Below are 20,162 nucleotides of genomic sequence, written 5' to 3'. Positions count from 1 at the left end.
CTCAAACATTTCCCTTGCATCTGAACTGGCCAATGTAATTCCTATTAAGTCTCATGGTAGGTCTATGGGAATTAAAATTGATATACAAAAAACTTATGATTCCCTGGCATGGGAATTTTTTTTTGATGTATTGGAAAATTTTGGTTTTTGTGCTAAGTGGATTCATCAGACAAATTTTAATTTTGGCCAATATTTTTCTGCTTGTGAATGGTGGTCCATATGGGTTTTTCAAAGCTGAAAGAGGCATTAGCCAAGGTGATCCTTTAGCACCATTACTCTTCATCATTGCAGAAGAAGTTCTATGCAGGGGTATTTCTAACCTAAGAGAAAAGGGCAAAATTAAAGCTCTTCCAGGACCAAGGAATTCCAAGGGACCCAACACATCTCCTTTTTGTTGATGACGTTTTTATTTTTATGAATGCAGATATCAAACTTGTAAAAAATATGAAGAGCTTTCTTGTCAATTACCAAAAGTATTTTGGTCAGTTGATACATCAGGGAAAGAGTAAGGTTTTCTTTGGAAGAATTCCTAGCACAAGGAAGAATGAGATATCTAGAATTTTGAAATTTACTTAATGCTGCTTACCATATCCTGGTGTCAATATCTTCAAGGGTCGGGTTAAAAAAGAGTACATCTTGGAAATGGTGGACAAATTTAAAGCCAGAATTTCAAGCTGGAAAGGTAAATTACTCTCTATGGCAGGTGGAGTTCAACTAATCAAGTCGGTGATAACTAGCCTACCAATACACACCTTTTCTATTTATTGGTGGCTGTCCTCGATCATTGCACTTATGGAACAATGGATGAGAAATTTTATTTGGTCTGGGGACCCTGATAATTCAAAATTGATTACTGTCAAATGGGACCAAATTTGTAAATCAAAAGTCGAAGGTGGGCTTGGTGTGCGCAACTTGAGGGACATTAACAAATCATTTCTTGCAAAGTTACGCTGGTCAATTAAACATGAAGATACAATGTTTGACAACTTTATGAGAGCTAAATATCTAAAGCAAGATGGATCAATCAAAAAGTCCTTTTCCTCTTCTATCTGGTTTGGCATCCTAAAAGTTTGGGACTTGGTTACCGATAATGAGCACTGGATTATTGGTGATGGTTCCAAGATAAATTTTTGGAAGGACAAGTGGATGGGGGAAGTTACCATAACAGAAGTTTCAGGTCTTAATGCTTCGGTGTTTCGAAACTTTAATGCAAGGGTATCTAGTTTCATCTTGGGTACGCAACGGTCTCTTCCTCATGTTTCTTCTTCATTTTTGAATGATTTATTCTCACAAATTCTACTCATTCAATTACCCACCATTGATGTTTCTAATGTTTGTATTTGAAAACCTACATTGTCTGGGTTATTTTCCTCTTGCTCTGCGTGGGAAACTTTTCGAGAGAAAGCAACCAAGTTTCTTAGTATTCAATTGTTTGGCAACCACATTTACAGCTAAGACACTCAGTCTTTGACTGGAGGCTTATGCAGTTAAAGTTACCTACTGATGATTCCTTTACTTCCAAAGGAATTCCTTTAGCCTCTCAATGTTCGTTGTCGTATCTTTCTTGATTGTTTATTTTCACTTGATCTGTGGAGATGGTTCTTGGAGATATTTGGCATACAGGTGCGGCCGAATGTTTTAAATTTGTAGGAACTATCTCAATGGTGGAACAATAAGGTAGAACAACTTCCTTTTCCACAAATATGGAGAGCTGGATTTAAACTTATTCAATACCACATCTGGAGGGAGAGGAGCTCAAGACGATTTAACCAACAAAAGAAGATATCCCGTGAGGTCATCACAAGTATCAAAAAAGACATTATGGAAGCTACAAGAGGGATGAAGAACTTATCACCGAAAAGACTTTTAGATCTCCAAATCCTGAGGACCTTTGATATCCCTGCGGGACGGTCAAGGCCAAAAATTCTTGTGGAGATCATATGGAGGAAGCCGGCAGAAGGATGGTTCAAGCTAAATGTTGATGGTTGTGAACTGGGCAATCCGGGTCATTCTAGGGGGGTGGTGTTTTCATAAATTCAATGGGCATACCAGGTTGGACTTTTTCATTTTATCTGGGTAATACAACAAATTTTTTGCTCTGTTCCAGGGTATTGAGATTGCAAAGGAAAAAGGTGTGGAAAGGCTTTGGATAGAATGTGACTTAATAGCTGTTATTGAAGCAATTAAAGGCTGAAAAATCCCATGGAATTTTTCACAAAATGGCTTATCCTTCGGACTTATTTGGATCCTATACTTTGGATGATAACACACATCTTTAGGGAATGAAACAATGTGGCTAACCTACTAGCAAAGAAAGTTGCATATTCTCGACTGACCAATTTATGAGACTATCCACCTGATTATGTTCGGACTTTAACAAAAAAAAGTATAGAGCCGAGGCTCTAAACAATCAAAATAAAGCGCGCCTTCAAATAATGTCAAGAAATATGGTTTCAATATTGGAAATTAGCCTTAAAATATATTTTCATTTGTAATTATAAAATTTAAAGTTTCAAAAATAGTGTAGATCGAATAGATCTATGAAAACTTGTAAATTTTGAATATTGACGTTAAAAAAATACGTTACAAGATGTACTGTTTTTAGAACTTGAAATTCATTTTTTTCCCATGCCCATGCATCATGACGTTGAGATGATCAATTTGAGGATATTTGAAGATCATAACAACATCTTCTAATGAAAATTATGAGGTGGGCTCTAATTTGATTGTTTAGAGCCTTGGCTCTAGACAAACTTTTTTCAATAAAAAATCCATCTTTAAAATAGATTTTAGATGGGGCCGCATGTATACATATGAGTCCGCTGACTCATAGAGTTCCTTATATACGACGGTTCTCGTAATCTTTATCATTTTTGGCTCATAAATGTTTAGTTAGGGGTTTTGGTGATAAAGCTCCCTTATCGTTTCCCAAATTCTACACCGACTTATTAGAGTAAAGGATCGGAAACTACCAGCATAAAGGTTGGGGCAGTTACTTTATAAGAGAGACGACAGGATAGGAAACTGCCAGCATAAAAGGTATGCACAGTTACTTTATAAGAGAGAGGAAGGTTTCGGGGATGGGGTATAAAGAGGGCTTTATAAGAGAGAGGAAGTGTTCGCTTTAGCGTTTTGGCGGTGTAAGAGGGGCTCTAAGGTTGTGTGGCCGTAAGACCTCCATATCTCCAAACCCTATCTAGGGTTTGGAGAAGATGAGGGTTTTCATCTGCGAGATGGAGGGTTTTCATCTCCCCTTCTAGGGTTTGGGGAGATGTAGGGATATGTGGTATTTGAATGGTATTAGGAGAATACTCTTGGTGCTCTTAAGTTATATTCCTTTATGGTTTGTTTTTGATACTATGAGTTTATTTTAATGCTATAGGACTTTCATCTCTCCCTCTAGGCAAGAAGAGTTGGGGAGATGAAGGATTGATTAACATAGAGTGAAGTTATATTTTACTTTTTTTTGGTTGCTCTCAAGGTTATCTTTTATCTTATATTTTTATGTTGAGGAAAGGTAGATAATCTTGAAGAGGATTAGCAAAACAAGACATCTTTGAAAGAGATATTGAATTGAATGGAGACATGTTTGAAAGTTTTGAAACATAGATTGAATGGAGAAGATTAGCAAGCAAGAATATCTTTAGAACTAGACACAAAGGAGGCACAAAACTACTTTCAACTTGCATATTTAAAATTTTTTGGAATAATATCTTGTTGATCCTAAGGGTGAACCACATAAATGTTGTGTTATCATAAATATTTTTCAATTTGTTCTAGGATGTAAACTTAATATCGTGCAATGACTCACTCGAGTCTACTCGGACTAGCAAGCCCATATGCTTGACTCGTCGAGTAAATTGCATGGGCTAGGGGCGAGTCCTCACACTACTTGATGTGGTGAACCACTTAAATCTTGTGTTTTGGTATGTGATTATTTTAGCATTAAGGAATGCATTGCATCTCTTACTAAGAAAGAGTTGAGGAAGATTTGATAATGTTGTATTAGGATTTCTTTTAAAGAGAGATTGGATGTAGAAATGAGCAAACTAATATTTGAAGGTACTTTCATATCTCAAAATCTTCTTCTTTCAAATAGCTTTGTTAGCGAACCACATAAATTATGTGTTATCTCATAAATAATAAATAATATTGGGTGTTGTAAATGGTGAATATGCGTTATTTTTGTTCAAGGATAACTTAATACAGTGAACCACATGATTTTTGTATTATTCTAAATAATGAATAATTACGATATGGCTCCGCATATGACTTTTTGTTTTTATCAAGATTTGTTGATTTTTATGGGTTGTTGATTTTATCTTGCACAATAAATACATTTTCAATTAGGGTTTTGAAGTGTGGCTTTACCAAATATTGACATTGACACCACTGACACATATATCTGTCATTTTACATCCATTCAATTTATGTTTTCCTTATTCACTTGTATCTAGCAGGGTGTTAGTTAAATTCCTCAACTTGGAAATGGGTCAAATCTCATTTGGATGAGCCATACTTTGCTCTTATTCTATTTGTTCTTAATTTAGAGATTTGGCCGAATTGAATCACTTGAGCTCAAGACTCTCGACAGTTTTTTAGTCCAGGATTAAACATGAGTACAATGATGGATGGTCACTTTATGTGCTCCCAACATGATATTTACATGCTCTCCATTATGCAATCAAGTTTTTTTATGTGAGAGTTACATTGTATATCTTTAAAGCTGCAATATTGAAGTCATTGATCATTTTTTCTTGTGTAAGTAGTCACAGTCAATAACCACATAAATCTTGTGGTTCTTTGTATTATTTCCTTTCATTCTAGTTTCTATTGTGTTGTTGCCGGTTATTGTTATTTCCTCTTGTTCATGAACGTGAGTACTTGGCACAACAACCACTCTAGACTTGTATTTGACCAAGAAGCCTCTTTGTGTAGGGTCGCACCAACAGGTTCAACTTGGCTTAAGGCAAACTTTGCTTCTTATACTTTTGTCTCTTTTATTAGACCCGCCCTTGCGTTATTGATACATTATCTTTTTGACATGTGGCAGAAATCCACATCTTGTAAAAGTCACCCGCTGAACAAGAGCTCAATTTATGGACGTCGGGTTGAGAGAGAGAATGGTGAAGTACTAGTCTCTCCTTTTCAATCCCCTTCTTCCATGAAGGAGTGCAAGGCTAGGTGGTCAGGGCAGCGGGATGCCACAACATGACGTCTTGAGTTTTATTCTACTAGGTGTAGGTGGTCATTCCTGCCATTCCATGCCGAACTACACCAAAAAAGAGATGAAAAAAAAGGAAAAGAAAAACCTCATTCATGTGCCTCCATTTCCAAGCTTGAGTTGGGTACAACTGATCTTGGTGAGTTCGTTCCATACTCTCATTTTGTTTATTCTTTGTTATAGTTTTTCATTAGGGGAACAAAAAAAAGAAATGAAATTATGTAATATATTGTGTACTTTTGGAGAGTCCTTACAAACTATTTGCATGATTGCTTTGATGCTTTTTGTGTCTAGAGTATATGCATGCTAACTGTTTGATTATATTCTCATGAGTGATTTAAAAGATAATTGTGACACTTTATTTTGTAGTGGTCATCGATCTAAAAGCCTATTCATACTTATGTTTGCATTTGTTTCAAGGGAGGTATTGCGACCACTAGTTATAGATGCTTAAAAGGTGCACAACCACCTTAATAGGCTAGATTGAACTAGCCTCATCCAAGGGCCAAAAATGAACTTTGTTTTTTATTTTTAATTGTTAATTTTTAATTTGAATGATATTAATATGAAATTTAGAAGTCTAGTTTTATTTTTATGCGTTAAATTGAATAAAAATAATAAATACTAGTACATTTTGTTGGCCATTGTTGAGTTGATTTCTATTTTGGGCACACAACATAAGCCATAGGCCTCACTACTGCGATGCAATCGTGCAACGCATCATAACTCCATATATTAATATGGATTGAGCCTTGTTATCTTTTTGTTTCGCTATATGGTCTTTTAATTTTTTTTATTTTTTATTGCACTTGTCAGGTACTTAGTATTTGGGTGTATGTTATGGCTGCTAAGTGCTAATATTTCCTTTTGTATGGTATCATGCTTTCTTACTCAAGTACATGGTATATGGACATATTTTTAACTAATTTTATTTAACAAATTAATTATGTTAGAGAAGATACAAAAAAATATCTTGCCCATATGGCATTTTCATTTTTACCCTACTTATTTTTTGTTTGTGTGTGTGTTAAAGGTAAATTCATTGAAAGGAAAAAATGTACAATGAGCGATGTACAAAAAAAGAGAAAAAAGAGAAGGACAGAACTACAGAGAGAAGGGCACAAGAAAGAAAAGAAAGGAGCAGGTGAAAGGAATAGGAGAAACAAAGACAGAGCCCTATGATGAAGCTTTGGTAAGGGAGTCTGCTTCACTATTCGGTTCTTTGAATACATGTTCAAAGGAAAAAGTTATGGAAGATAATGAGAGGTGAATGTCACCTACTAGGTGCCGCCGTCTCCAAGGTGGATTGGGTTTGACCACTAAGATATAACATTAGAAAATTCCCCTTCAATGATAACTCTTGTGTGTGTTTCTTCAAGCTTTGATACACCAATTCTTGCTACTCAAAGCTTAGCTTCCTTAGCAGTACAAGGGTGTAGTGTCATGGAATAGGAAAAGATAGTATTCCCCAAGTGATCCCTAATTAAACCTCCTTCCCCAACTAAAGTAATAACACTATTTGAATTTGGATCCCCTTTAGAGCTGCCATCAATATTAAGTTTATACCATCCTTCTATTGGCGGGATCTAATTAGAAGCTCTAGTGAATCTTTTTTTTAATGAATGATGAGGAAGGCAAAGTTACCCAATATTTCTTCTTCGGATAGAGGTCCACTATCAATGTTGACCAGTTTGATAGAAATAAACATCACTTATTCTTTTGCTTTAACCCCTTCCAAAGAGCATTGCCCATTCTCAAAAATTTTAGCGTTTTCTTTCCATACTTGCCGGAGGATCACTACAATTGCCATTCTCCAAAGGTTGATTCATATCTTTCGAAAAGGTGATGTTAGCCAAGTCGAGAATAGCTAAGTTATAATATTGGGAATAACCCATTCTAAGCCAAACAAACCCAGAATCCATTGCCATAAGTTAGTGGCCAAAGGAAACCTATAAACAAGCGATCATTAGACTTAGACTCATTCCTATTGAGAACCCAAAAATTGGGTGGTTTTCTTAAGTTGTTCCATAGATAGAGTCCTATTCCATGCTGACAACCAAAGGAAAGCTTCAAATCAATGTGGTACTTTGAAATTCCATATACTTTGTTGGCTTGTGGTTTGTGTTGGACGTAATGATCCCCACTCAACCTGGCATAAAGGTATTTAACTGTAAAGCAACCACTTGGATTTAATTCCCATATTATTGTCTTTCTCTAAATGGTACATAAAATACCTCTTAAAAGAATTCATGACAACTTTATATACCTTGTCTTGATGCCTTCATCAACTCTGCCATGTGTTAATCTAATATGCGAAACTTTATTTGCACCTATTCTTATCACCATGACCTCGATTGAAGCCTGCTTCAAAATAGATTTCTGGAAGATAGTTGGATATTGAAGTTTGAGAGGTAATGTGCCGCCCCGCTTGGTGCTCTGAAGTATCAGCCTCATTACCTATCATTACCTAGTAATACTCTGTTGTAATTCAGGAATAGGGATTTGCAACCATTAAGGCCTTTCAGACAAAAGACGCTTGTGTATTAGCCCATAGTCTTTTAATTGTCACATTGGACTTGTTCAAAAGAGATTATAAAAAATGAGTGTTTCATATGCATATTGCAACCGGGAGACTAAAGGACTGTTAGTGGAGGTGGAGAAGCCTTTAAGGAGGCCTCTTCATTCATTGATTTAACCATGAGGCTAAATGATTAATGCTACAATCTAAAAAAAGAATTGGGATAGGGGATCTCCCTATCTCTGATCAATTATCCATCAATACTGAGTAATATACAAACAAGATGCACCTAAGAATCCAACTTCTTGATCTCTCTCCCAACCCTATTTTAGACGTTACATCCATCATAGAAGTCTATTAAATTCTATCATAGGCCTTATCAAAATCCAATTTATATACTTGTTTCTTGTATACCAGCAATCTTTCTTGAATGAATCGTCTCACGAGCCATCAATATGATATTTGTGATCAAACGATCTTTTACAAATGCTGATTGTGGTTCAGAAATAGCCACATTAAGGACCTCCCTGAATATATTTGCCAGAACCTTTCCTATTATTTTGTATGATCCCATGAGCAAACTTACATGACTAATATCTATCAACGATTGCATCGCTTTCTTTGCAGGAATTAGAGCAATGAATGTAGAGTTTATTGCTTTACAAATCTTACCTCCATATAATTCCTCCATCATCCACAAATGATCTTCTTTGATAATATCCTAGTAATTCGAAAAGAATACCAATTATATTCATATGGACCAAGGGCTTTGTCTCTTATCAAACTAAAAACAACAAACTCAATTTCTTTAATAGTGAAACCTTTTTCAAGGTGGCTGTTTGCTTTGAGGATAAAGCAGTAGATAGAATGCTGCCAATATAGAACTTCAACTATAATACTTTCTTTTGCAGGCCAATCATCATCAACAATCCCCAGAATGGTCATCGCATGGCATGTATCGTTCTCCTTGAATTTGCAATCGCATGAAAATATTTAATATTATTGTCTCTGTCCTTTATCCACTTAGACATTGACCTTTGAAACCAATACACTTATTCCTTTTTGAGAACTTCTTCCAATTGAACATTTGAAGTTTTGTACTTGATTGCTCCTTATCATCTAAAAATTAAATGGATATAGTGAGACAAGGATCTACATGATAGCTCCTTATCATCTAAAAATTAAATGGCTATACTGAGACAAGGATCTACATGATTGCTCCTTATCATCTAAAAATTAAATGGCTGTACTGATTTATCAAATCTTGTTAATGATGCTCCCAAAATTTTTTTTACTCCATTGTTTTTTAAATTATCTTTAAATATTTGAATCTTATTTGCAAAAGCATAGCATCTCCAACCTTGAGCATGGTTATTTTCTCACACTTGTCTGACTAGGCTATGTTATGTTATGATTTGTCCTCCATCCATGTTAATTCAAAACGAAAAGGAGAGGGCCCATAGAGGCAACCCTCAATATCCCATAGCATAGAGGTACATAATCGAAGTAATTTTACCTTCAATTCGTATTAAAGGCGGGTCTATTAATTTATTCCTTTGTATAAACTCTTTGATTTTTCTCATGCATTGCATTAATTTGGATTTTGGAATTAGATTCAGACAACCATCTGACAATGTTGTAGTCTCCAACACCACACCAAGGGATATTAACATTAAGCAAATCATTCTCTACATTCAACAAAAATTCCTCTTTCAAGAGGAGAGTTGGGGCTGACACCAATCCATTACAGATATAGTGATTCCACTTACACAAATAAGGTCCCACAACGTCAACATACCACCTAACAAACCCACGGAAAACACACTTGTAAATAGCATGGGCCCCTTGCCCTATGACCATAAAAATAAATAAATAAATAGCAATAAAGCAGCAACAACAATAATAACTACATTAGGAACTTGGATTTTGGTTTCGAGAACGTAGGCCTCCATCTTCTAACCAATAATGACAAAATTCTCGTTTTTCTTTTGTCTGGTAGTTCCCTGACTTTCGAACAAAGGATCTTCATAGCAGCTTGAAAAGAACACTCCTTTCCTTAGTGCTTCCATAGAAATTAGCAGTACTGTAGGCTTCAACTTCTTTGACAAACTTCTTCCTCTTGTTGTTTCAAGTTGTAGCTTGATGTGGTTCTTTCATATCGATTAGAGTCTTCAGCAAAATTGCTTTTGTTGAGCCATCAAAGGCAATATTCATGTCGTCTTAACATGGCCCCCACCATTTCATGAGTCTGTCACCCTTGGTATTGCTTATCCTCCACCTCTTCGACCTGGGGAGGCTCCATCTGAAAAGGAAGCAGACGCGTCCGCCACAAAAGGAGGCAGACGCGTCCACCGCCAGAATGGGCAGAAGATCAGGCATATTGGCCACAAAGTAGGCCCTGGCCAAGTGCTTCTCTAGCATGAGCGATTAGAGTCTTCAGCAAAATTGCTTTTGTTGAGCCATGAAAGGTAACATTCATGTCGTCTGCCCCCACCATTTCATGAGTCTGTGACCCTTGAGGCATTGCTTATCCTCCACTTCTTAGACTTGGGGAGGCTCCCTCTAAAGAGGAGGTAGCGTCGTCCCTCAGAATGGACGGAAGATCAGGCATATTGGCCACAAGGTAGGCCCTAGCCAAGTGCTTCTTTAGTATAAGCATTTGTGGGAGTTGGATTGTTAATTTGCTCATTGTCACATTAAGATGAATTTTCTCTTCTGGAAGTGGGAGCATCTATGTTGGCTCAGAGATTTGGACGTACCATGACTCTTTTCCAAAAAAGGTAACAATCTCTCCCTCATTAAATAAAACCTTGCCAGCTCTGATACCTATTTACTGGAAGAAGCTAAGTGGATGCAAAGGAATAGGAGAGGAAGAGCCTGAAAATCGGGGTTTGAAGAAAGCCTTTGTGCTTTCTTGTGTGGTGTATATGGTTATTTTGGGAAAGGGGAAGGCAAAGCTTCAAAAGGAGGGAGAATGATGGTCTGTAACCGACGGCGCCTTTTCAGGCATCCCTGAACTCTCCAAATTTGGTGAAGTGACACGTTCCATACTATATTCTTCCCACATACTTATATTCTCCACACTTTTTGGGACTTTTTCATTGCATTCCCCATGATTCTTCTTAGGACTTCCTCATCGTGGATGGAGCACATTATGTGGTTCTGATCATTCTTTCAGAAGAAGACGTACACCTTAGCACCCGCTAGGTGTTCCAGGGCGCTTGGGCACCTCACCCAGGCTTAGGCGGTAAAAATAAGCGGTCCACCCCTGCGACTAGTTGATGGGCATTTTTGGGTGGTTTGATAAAAATAGGATTGTAAAAAGTGAGGTCTATGTTCAGTTCAAACTTAAACCCTATGCTAAACATAAAAATATTAGATTTTTGTGATTTCGATAGGATCTAAGGTTTTATCAAATAAATCGATTTAAATATCACCTGTCGGACTATAGATATTAGATGTGCCCCACAACTCTAAAGTGTTATTTCTTATTTTCTTTCATTTTTCTAATGATGAATGTCAATGTCTTATCTTGGATTATATTTCGTATTTTTAGTTTTTACTGTGTATGGATTATAGAGTGTTTGGAGTTTGGATTATGGTATACTCTAATACTTAATGGTTTGAAGTTTAAACTTCAATATTTGATTTTTGAATTTGAAATTTATGAAATTATGGATTAAAATGTTTCAATATGTATTTTAATTTTTTACACGAAACTAAAACAACTATTTATTCTATTGGGGTTCTAGGCAGCCTGGATTCTATGGAAGTTTTCGTTGTTCAATCATGAATTGGTATACCAAGAATCTTTAGCCAACAATATTTGTTACCCAAGTAAGATATAGGTTAGATTTTAGGGACCATCACTCAAAGGACCTCAATGATCTCTTAAACCTACCGAATTTCTGTATTACTATTCTATTTGCTTCAAAATCGGTTTTTGAACATTATAAGGGCTTCATTACCTTGATTGAATCTTAAGTGAAACTCACAACCCCATGGCTTAGAACACGAATCTCTGAAACCTTTTGAAGTTCTCTTGGAGTGCTGAAAGAACAAACCAGTTACCATCCAAGGAGCTTCCGAGGTTCTACAGTCAAAACACATGATTTTTGTGCTCTACTTGGCCTCCAAGCTCCTATAATCACCCTCCTTGCATTTGTCTCCACTCTCATTTTGAGCTAGAAGCCTGTGCGATAACCCAAATCTCGCCATTTTTTGGATCCTTACTCATTTTTACTTCTTTCGTTATATTGTCCTATTTGCCACTTTAGTTGGCACCTTATGCGTATTAACTATCGATCAATGCTTAGAACATCTTCAACTAAATATTTATTACTGCTCATAAACTGGTGCAATCATGTATCATGGTATTTGTGGTAATTGAGAAGGAAATGGACAACAATCTTGGACCTTTGTGCTTATATGTAAGTCTTATTTCAACATGTTTATAAGTAGCCGCAAATAACATGGTCTTATTCCCTAACAATTTTTGAAGTTATTTTTCTAAGACATTGTACACATTCAATGATTAATAAAACCTAAAATCTTGTCAACAAAAAAAAAAACAACTGCTCATCATCTCAATAGATTTCAGAAAGGCCACTTATTATACAATGGAGAAAAAAATAGAAAATTATTACATACTGATGACCCAAGCTGGGCTACCAAGTACTTGGGTGTTTCCATTTAGAGAAAAATAAATAACATAAATAGGCGTTAATCTCCAAACGCACCATTCACCGACCACAAGGCTCTAAACTCTTCTACTTCCACTATAGTGGACTATATTATTGTTCTTTTTTTGTTCAAAATTTTATGAATACCAAAATGATCATATATATGTTTGCAAACTTAAATCTTGACTTTATTGTCCTTGTCCCTGCAACATCAGCAAAAGTCAATCAGTAATAAAGCAAAAACAAAGAAACATGGCTAAGTTTTTAATGTGTCAAATAGCAAAATGATTGAAATATGAAAATTGGCATTATTGAGAAAGTGAAAATGACCATTATAATATGCATTATAGTCCCTTACAATAACATCTCTACTAATGGGCATTAACAACCGCAAGAATTTGCATGTTTTTGACCTTGTATATCATACATTTGTATTTCATTGCCCTATAACAACCAACTAATTTGAAACCCTTAAGAGAAATAACCGTAGAGGATTCCCCTTTCCCTTATGCCCTACATAATCAAATTGTACAAATTCGATTATCAAAATTCATAATCTTCAATACAAGATATCGAAACAAGAGAAATGATCTTATAGGATCCTCTCCCATCTATGTGTATAAAATCCCAAGGGATTACCATTAAATTTGGTACGAATCTATAGAAAAATCAACTTTCGTTCTCATGTGATAATTTTTTTTAAAATCCGTGCTAACTTTAATGATGATCCCAAATAAAATCATGTACAAACCATGATAAACATTGAACTCTACACATACCAAATAAGAATATCCTCAGTATGTTTGAAATAAAATCCTTTACAAAACACGACAAACATTGAACTATACATTACATTGATATTTAATAACATTCAATTTCTCTAGCGTTCAAAATAGACTCATTTTCTTTCTTTAATAGTGTTAAGGACTCAAAATATGAGGTAAGTACCTACATTCCAGTAATATGAACCTACCATCTTCTCTTGCCCCCTGCATATCTCCATTATTAAAATAGGCTTTGTTGTTCTAAGCCTCCCCATTTTGAATATCCTACCCAATTGAGCCTTAAATTTGGCAACTTTTGTCTATGCTTTCACCTAATTTTGTTTGTATTACATAGCATAGCGATCACATGCTCAAAACATGGTCTGGCCAACGTCCTTTGCATGTGCTTCTAATATATGATGACACTTAATGCTATCTCCTATCTTGGACTAGACGATTGAACCTAATTTTGACTACGAATGTGAAACTTAACAAAAAGAAGTATAATGACTTGCAAAAGTAAAACATAAGAAACTAAGACCGCAACAAACAAAAGAAACTCTTACCCAAAGCCAAAACTTCTTGAACCAAGATCAATGGGAATCTTAAAATAAAATTTAATCCTATACTTTATTAAGCAAATCTACTCGAAAGGAAATTACATCAAAAGAACTAGCTAAAACGGGTAGAGAGGCCCCTCCTTTAGCAAGAGAGTCAACCAAGAAATTCGCCGTGGCAGAACGAAACAAAGTAGAGAGCCAATTAGACCTCAGATTCCAAGGAATATGCATCTCTTTCTTGTACCATCTAATAGCATTCAAAGAGTCTCCTTCAATGATACATCTATTCTCAAGGTTTTTAAAGACAAATTTTTATACCTTGGAGCAAAGCAAATAACTTCGATTGGTTAGCTGTGGCTAAACTAATAGGGCCAGTATATGAAAAGATGACCACTCCAAAACAGTCACACAATACACCTCCAATGCCTATCAAACCTGGATTACCCAAAGAGCTCTCGTCAAAATTTAACTTAAAACCCCTGTCTCTGCTGCCATCCGATATGAAATTTGATAGCTTGAGTGTCACAAAGTTTGAAAAAATTCTTTTGGAACTTTGAGCTTAGTCAATGGAATAAATGCAACCATCCAATTTCACTAAGATTGGCTAAGATTGGCTCGGCATGGGCAGAGCTCAATCACCAATAGGGGCTAAGGCATTTTCATCATCTTTGTTTTTAGAATAAGATTTTGATGCAGCTCAAAATTGAGAAAAAAAAATCGAGAATAAATCAATAAGGAGAAGCGCGAACATGGGGAGTCAAAACCTCACGCACCATCAAGAGTAAACTAGAGACTCAACTCTTCTCTATCTCTCTACATCAAATCGTTTCGTTTAATCAAAATTCATCCCCTAATACATTATATGTACTTTTTTTAACACTTACAACGTACTTTTTTAAAACTCCATACAAAAAAAGAAGTCCATCACTTTAACATTAATCCTAATATGTGATTTCCATATACGTAAATAAGGGTGGCAATGGGTTGGATACGGGTCGGATTTGGTTGGACATGGATCCAAACCTGAATAGTATTCGGGTCCAAGTTTTAGACCCATAACCATACCCATCGGGTCTTGGGTCTGATTGCACCGATTGCCACTCTCACTATGAGCTTCTTTCTTCTTATGTTTTCCATGTTTTTAATTATCATATACCCGTATTATCAACACGATCACAATCACCCGTCATTAGATTTCAAGCTGTCTGATGACTACGAATTCTTATTGTATACAATTTTTAATATACACAAACGAAGATGGCTTAAACTAAAGCATTTTATCTCCAACGGTTTATGGGTACAGGTTGGGTCCAGTTGGACCCAGACCCGAATAGTGTTAAGGTCCAAGTTTTGAACCCGGACCCAACCCGTCGGGTCCAAATGCTGGACCCATACTTGGAGCCATATCGGGTACACCTAGTAGGTCCCAGGTCGGGTCCGGGTCCATTGCCACCCCTAAACATGAACCATGTTCGTATCCAAAAGATAAGGAAATAATTTAATAAAGAAAAAGAAAATGCCAACTCAACTAATACTTACTAAAAGGAAACATACTTGCTTCATCTTCCTAAAACAACCCAGCAAAAACAGACTCATAAAAAAATTAGATATATCTCAAAAAAAAATTAGACTTGTCAAATTAATCCAAATAATCTTTAGACTAATCATATTTTTAACAATGAACCATATAAATAATAATAAAAGATACCATAAAAAAAAAGCAAAATAAGTTTTTTCAAAAAACAAAATATAAAACTCCTAAAATAAATATAATTCCTAAAAACTAACCTAAAAATCTGCCCCCATCTCTAAATATAAAATAAAAAAAAATAAAATTAAAATTTTGTAGCAATCAAATCTTGATATGCATCATTCTTCCCTAGTTGGATAAAACTCGACCTCAAGTTTTAAAATGCGTTAAGATAATTTTTTCAATAGAGCCTCGCAACCTTCTTTAATTCGAACATTATAAACACGAACATGGGATTTATGGGTTCTTGCACTAATCATAACACAATGATTGTGTATTAAAAATGATAAACCCTCGAGAAAAAGATCGATATTAGGCACATGAACTTGCTAAAATTGCTTAAGCTTATCCCTAGGACACAACACATGTGCATCTCTGAGATGAGCACTATATCCAATGGTCGAACCAGCTTTGCCTATTGATTCTCCTTGGAGTCTTTTTTTTTTCATCAAATATAAATTCAACCACGAAATCTTGATCATCGTCGTAGATCATATCTCTTACAAAATCTTGTTCATCATTTAAGTACGTATCACATTTAGTAGAAATCTCAATCTACAACCTACCAATATTCGATACGAACTTAACAAAAATAACCTTGTTCTCCTTCAATCATGTAAATCAACTAAATCCCATGATCTACTCTCCCAAACATGGGACTCCCGACGCGGAGCGTGTGCATAGAACAGGTTCTTGAAAACAACGTCCGACTTACAACCATCATAGTGTGTTACAACGAGATTTTCCGCCATGTGATGGGTTAACTTCTCTACATGCCTTCTCAAATTTTCTATCTCTATATCCCGAATGTCTCGCTCTAGTCGGATCGGCTCATTCTCAATAGCTACCTATTGAGCACGTCCACAAAGCACGATGCCTTTTCAATGAGCATTACGATCTCACAAAAATCGATGCTCTGATACCACTTGACGCAGCTGAAAATTATCAGGCATATCCACCGTGCTTTAGAGGGAAATAAGAAAAGTGAAAATCAATCAACAAGAAGAAGCACAAATGGAAGTAGTTGAGACCTCACACACCATCAAGAGTAAACAAGAGACTCAACTATTTTCTCTCTCTATCTCAAATATTCTCATTTAACCAAAATTCACCCCTTAATACATTGTAAGTGTTCTTTTTTTTTTACACTTACAACTTGCTTTCTAAAACTCCCTACAAGAAATTCACCACTTCAACATTAATCTTAATAGGTGGTCTCCATATCATGCGAACCATGTCCTTATACAAAAGATAAGGAAAGAGTTTATTCAAAAAAAGAAAATACGAACTCAACAAATGCTTACTAATAGGAAACGTACTTTGCTTTATCTTCCTAAAACAACTCAACAAAAACGGACTCATAAAAAAATAGCCTATCAAATAAACCCAAAGAATCTTAAACTAATCATATTTCTAACAATTAACTCTTACAATAAATAAATAAAAGACACCATAACAAAATAACAAAAGAAGTTTTTCCCCAAAAAAACAAAACGTAACCGTAACTCCTAAAATAAATATAATTCTTAAAACTAACCAAAAAATCTAACCACATCTCTAAAAATAAAATCAACAAAAATAAAAATAAAATTTTGTAACAACCAGATCTTGATTTGCATAAGTCAAGATTTTAAAAAGGATGAACAACAATGCTTACAAGGCCGCTTTGCCTTTACATATAGAGATTGTTAAGGTATCGTGGTTTGGAGGTGCATGAAATGAAGATTTGAACTTGAGGGCGAGTTCTCCTCAACCAGAGGAGAATGATGATGGTGATCAAAGTACAATAAGTAACCACGAGTATCTTCTTTGGGAGTGACAGATTCTTCCTAATTTTCATCATATTTGGATGATGAAAACCTTAAGAGGGCTTCCAAAACGTACTTTGCATAAAAAATAGTTAAGATTTTTTTTAGTTTTTTAGAGTATTTCAAATGTTTTTTCATTCATTTCATTACTGGACCAGTTAGAGATGTTTTAGATATTTTAATTAAAGTTAGAGAATTTAATTTCAAATTATACTTAAATTAGGACTTCTTGATCAAAAGTTAATTATATGGACAAATATTGTCTAAAACAATAATTTTTCAATATAAATAAAAGTGTGGACGGGCTGGAAAGGCATTCACGAATTCCTCTTTTAAGAAAAGAAATGACTTTGTCTTAGACAATTAAAGCTTGAGACCTAAGGGAGAGAGAGCCTTATAAATTCTTCAAAATTGCTTGCGTCAATGCTTTCTTGCTAATTATTTATATTTCTTCGAGTTCTCTACATCAGATTTTGTTTTTATGTGCTTGGGTCAATGGCACCGGTCCCCAAAATTCCAACTCTAATAAAATAAATAAACATAAAAAGTGGCCACACATGTTGGCAGATTTACTACGATTTATTCTAAATCATACGACACAACATTGGCTGATGGCTCATATAATCATGTTCCCCACATATTTTATGTGTATGTGTATTTCACTTCTATGCATTTAAAATTACTTGACTATAAATATTTTAAGTTATCCTTCTTTTATTCTATGCATTTAAAATAAGTAAAGGCACTTTTTCATCCAAAGGATTTTTGGTGAGATGAGGGTTAAGTATTACTTGTGACTCAACTAAACCTTATTTGATCCTTATATAAATTAGTAAACATTTTTATGAGAGAATAATAGAGGAGAATTATAGTTTTGAGTCTTGGGAACAGAGTTGTTTTGGTGTGGGTTCCCTAGCAGACCCACCATCATATTTTTTTGTGTTTTTTTTCCTATTTGCATGCTCTCTATCTCTGCATCATTGTTAGAGCTTAGAGAAAGACCTAGTTCAGCAGGACACCATCAAAGCATGTATAGACAAGACGGATCCAATCATGGAGCCCATGGATCAAATATTAAAAAGTTTTCAGAGTACAAGAAGTGTTCAGCATATTAAAGCAACACATGGAACAAGAGTGCAGTGAAGGGGTAGAACATAATATTCAACCTCTAACCCACAAAGCATAATAATCCTATAAATCAATATGGATGTAAGGCATCAAATACAAGTTTTGGAGCGAGTACAAGATTTTAGCATCAAGATCGATCTTTCAAAATTCTATGGTTTCCTATTTTACATGAATTCTTCTCTTTCATTGCCGTACCCATGTCAAACATGTATTGACACACATATCAACATAGATTCTTTGGATTCTTCTTGTTTGTTAACCACTGGTCGCATCATTTTAAAGACTTGATATTCTTTTTTGTTTTGAGTGGACGTGTAACTTTGAAATGTCTATGAAACTATCTAGTATCTGTGAATTCTGTCAATTAAGGCATAGTTGATTCTCTAGTTCCTCATAATAAACTGGAATATCAATCAAAACATTGTTGGAATTGGTTCTCTTCATAATATAGCCGTGTCGCCAAATCCTCTTCTTTGTGGCATGAGGAATCCCGAATCCTGTACCCATGTCAAATACTAACAGACATATGTGTCCATGAAGAATAGATGACTTGTCATGGATATGCCCCAACTTTATAGAATCAACTTCAGAAATCGCAAGTTCAATGTGAAAGGTGAATATTTCCAGTTGAATCGGAATGAATATCAGCAGGAAAAAATGATTTCCTTAAGCTCAGGAGAGCTTCTCCTCAATCTTGAGGGAATGACGTAGTTGGTTCCTAGGGAAATTGAAATCAAGGTTAGTTTGGTCTTTAATTTTGTAAAGAATAGGGTATCCCAATCTTAATTGTTCTAGAGAATCTAAGGGTAATAAGCAAATTCTATTAGGGTGGGATTAGGTTCAAGATTACTTGTGGGATGATTCAAATTCTAGGTTTCTTATTTTTTACATATTTGTTTTAGCTTTTGTAAGGGAAGGATTTGAAACTAGAGTCAAAGATATTTTCTCTCTGCTTTTTGTATCAAATGTTTAGGTCCCCTTCACGAGAACTAGTAATAAAACAAATAATTAAAAAAAGAAACAAAGAAAAAAAAAAACGAAATAGAGCAATTTACTTGCCCAATCTATTCTCTCTCTCTCACTCTCTCTCTCTCTCTCTCTAATCACTCAAGTAGTGTGCAAAATTTTCATCTTAAGATTTATAGTTTTGATTCTCCACTATCAGTTTTGGGTTAAATACTCTTATATGCTATGGAGCCTCAATAGACATCAAAAAGTGGATCTTGAATAATAAAGAAAGAGACAAACTCACATATATGTTTTAGCTTTTGTAAGGGAAGGATTTGAATCTTGACTCAAAAGTATTTTCTCTCTGCTTTTTGTATCAAATGTTTAGGGCCCCTCCACGAGAAGTAGTATCAAAAGAAAAGATTTTAAAAAAGGGAATAGAGCAATTTACTTGCCCATTCTACTCTCTCTCTCTCTCTAATCACTAAAGTAGTGTGCAAAATTTTCATCTTAAGATTTGAAGTTTTGATTCTCCACTATCAGTTTTGGGTTACATGCCCTATGCTAAGGAGCCTCAATAGGCATCACGAACATGGAAAAAGTGGCTCTTGAATAATAAAGAAAGAAAGAGACTCATTCAAGGTTGAAAAATACTAGTAGTAGGAGGAAATTTCAAGAATTAAGAGAAGCATGGTTTCGACGAGGCCCACCTCCAAAATACCATAAGGGTGAGAATATTGGATTTTATGTCCAAGCATGGGCAATTCTTTCTTCGGCGTT

At 35.3% G+C, this 20,162-nt stretch overlaps 1 protein-coding gene and 1 long non-coding RNA gene across 11 annotated transcripts in view; one reads left to right on the top strand and one right to left on the bottom strand.

Moving 5' to 3' along the window:
* Positions 1–3,134: 3,134 nt before the first annotated feature.
* LOC110007926 (uncharacterized) lies at positions 3,135–8,811 on the top strand. 2 transcript variants are annotated; one of them, XR_016057432.1, is made up of 4 exons: positions 3,135–3,297; positions 4,939–4,969; positions 5,054–6,416; positions 8,654–8,811. It is a non-coding gene; the product is annotated as an uncharacterized LOC110007926 (long non-coding RNA). The 2 variants fall into 2 exon arrangements; XR_016057431.1 differs by lacking the exon at positions 4,939–4,969.
* A 3,525-nt stretch (positions 8,812–12,336) lies between these two features.
* Positions 12,337–20,162, bottom strand: part of LOC18442343 (Transcription factor jumonji (jmjC) domain-containing protein) — a 49,391-nt gene continuing 41,565 nt past the window's right edge. For 4 of the 9 annotated variants that reach the window (XR_016057430.1, XM_088869356.1, XM_011628002.3 and 1 more), the window contains one exon: positions 12,337–12,627. Coding sequence is in view for 8 of the 9 variants with exons in the window: in XM_088869356.1 (XP_088725482.1) it covers positions 12,600–12,627 (28 nt within the window). In the remaining variant the exon portion in view is untranslated. Of the gene's footprint in view, positions 12,628–15,719; positions 16,462–20,162 lie in introns of those variants that run through there. The other 5 variants (XM_020672239.2, XM_020672236.2, XM_088869321.1 and 2 more) reach the window with 2 other exon arrangements.

Source organism: Amborella trichopoda, chromosome 1 (genome assembly GCF_054954075.1).
Source record: "Amborella trichopoda isolate Santa Cruz 75 chromosome 1, AtrichopodaSantaCruz75HAP2 v2.0, whole genome shotgun sequence".
In the NCBI taxonomy this organism is placed as follows: domain Eukaryota; kingdom Viridiplantae; phylum Streptophyta; class Magnoliopsida; order Amborellales; family Amborellaceae; genus Amborella; species Amborella trichopoda.
Note: the sequence above shows the minus strand (reverse complement) of the source record. Positions and strands in the feature narration are given on the sequence as shown.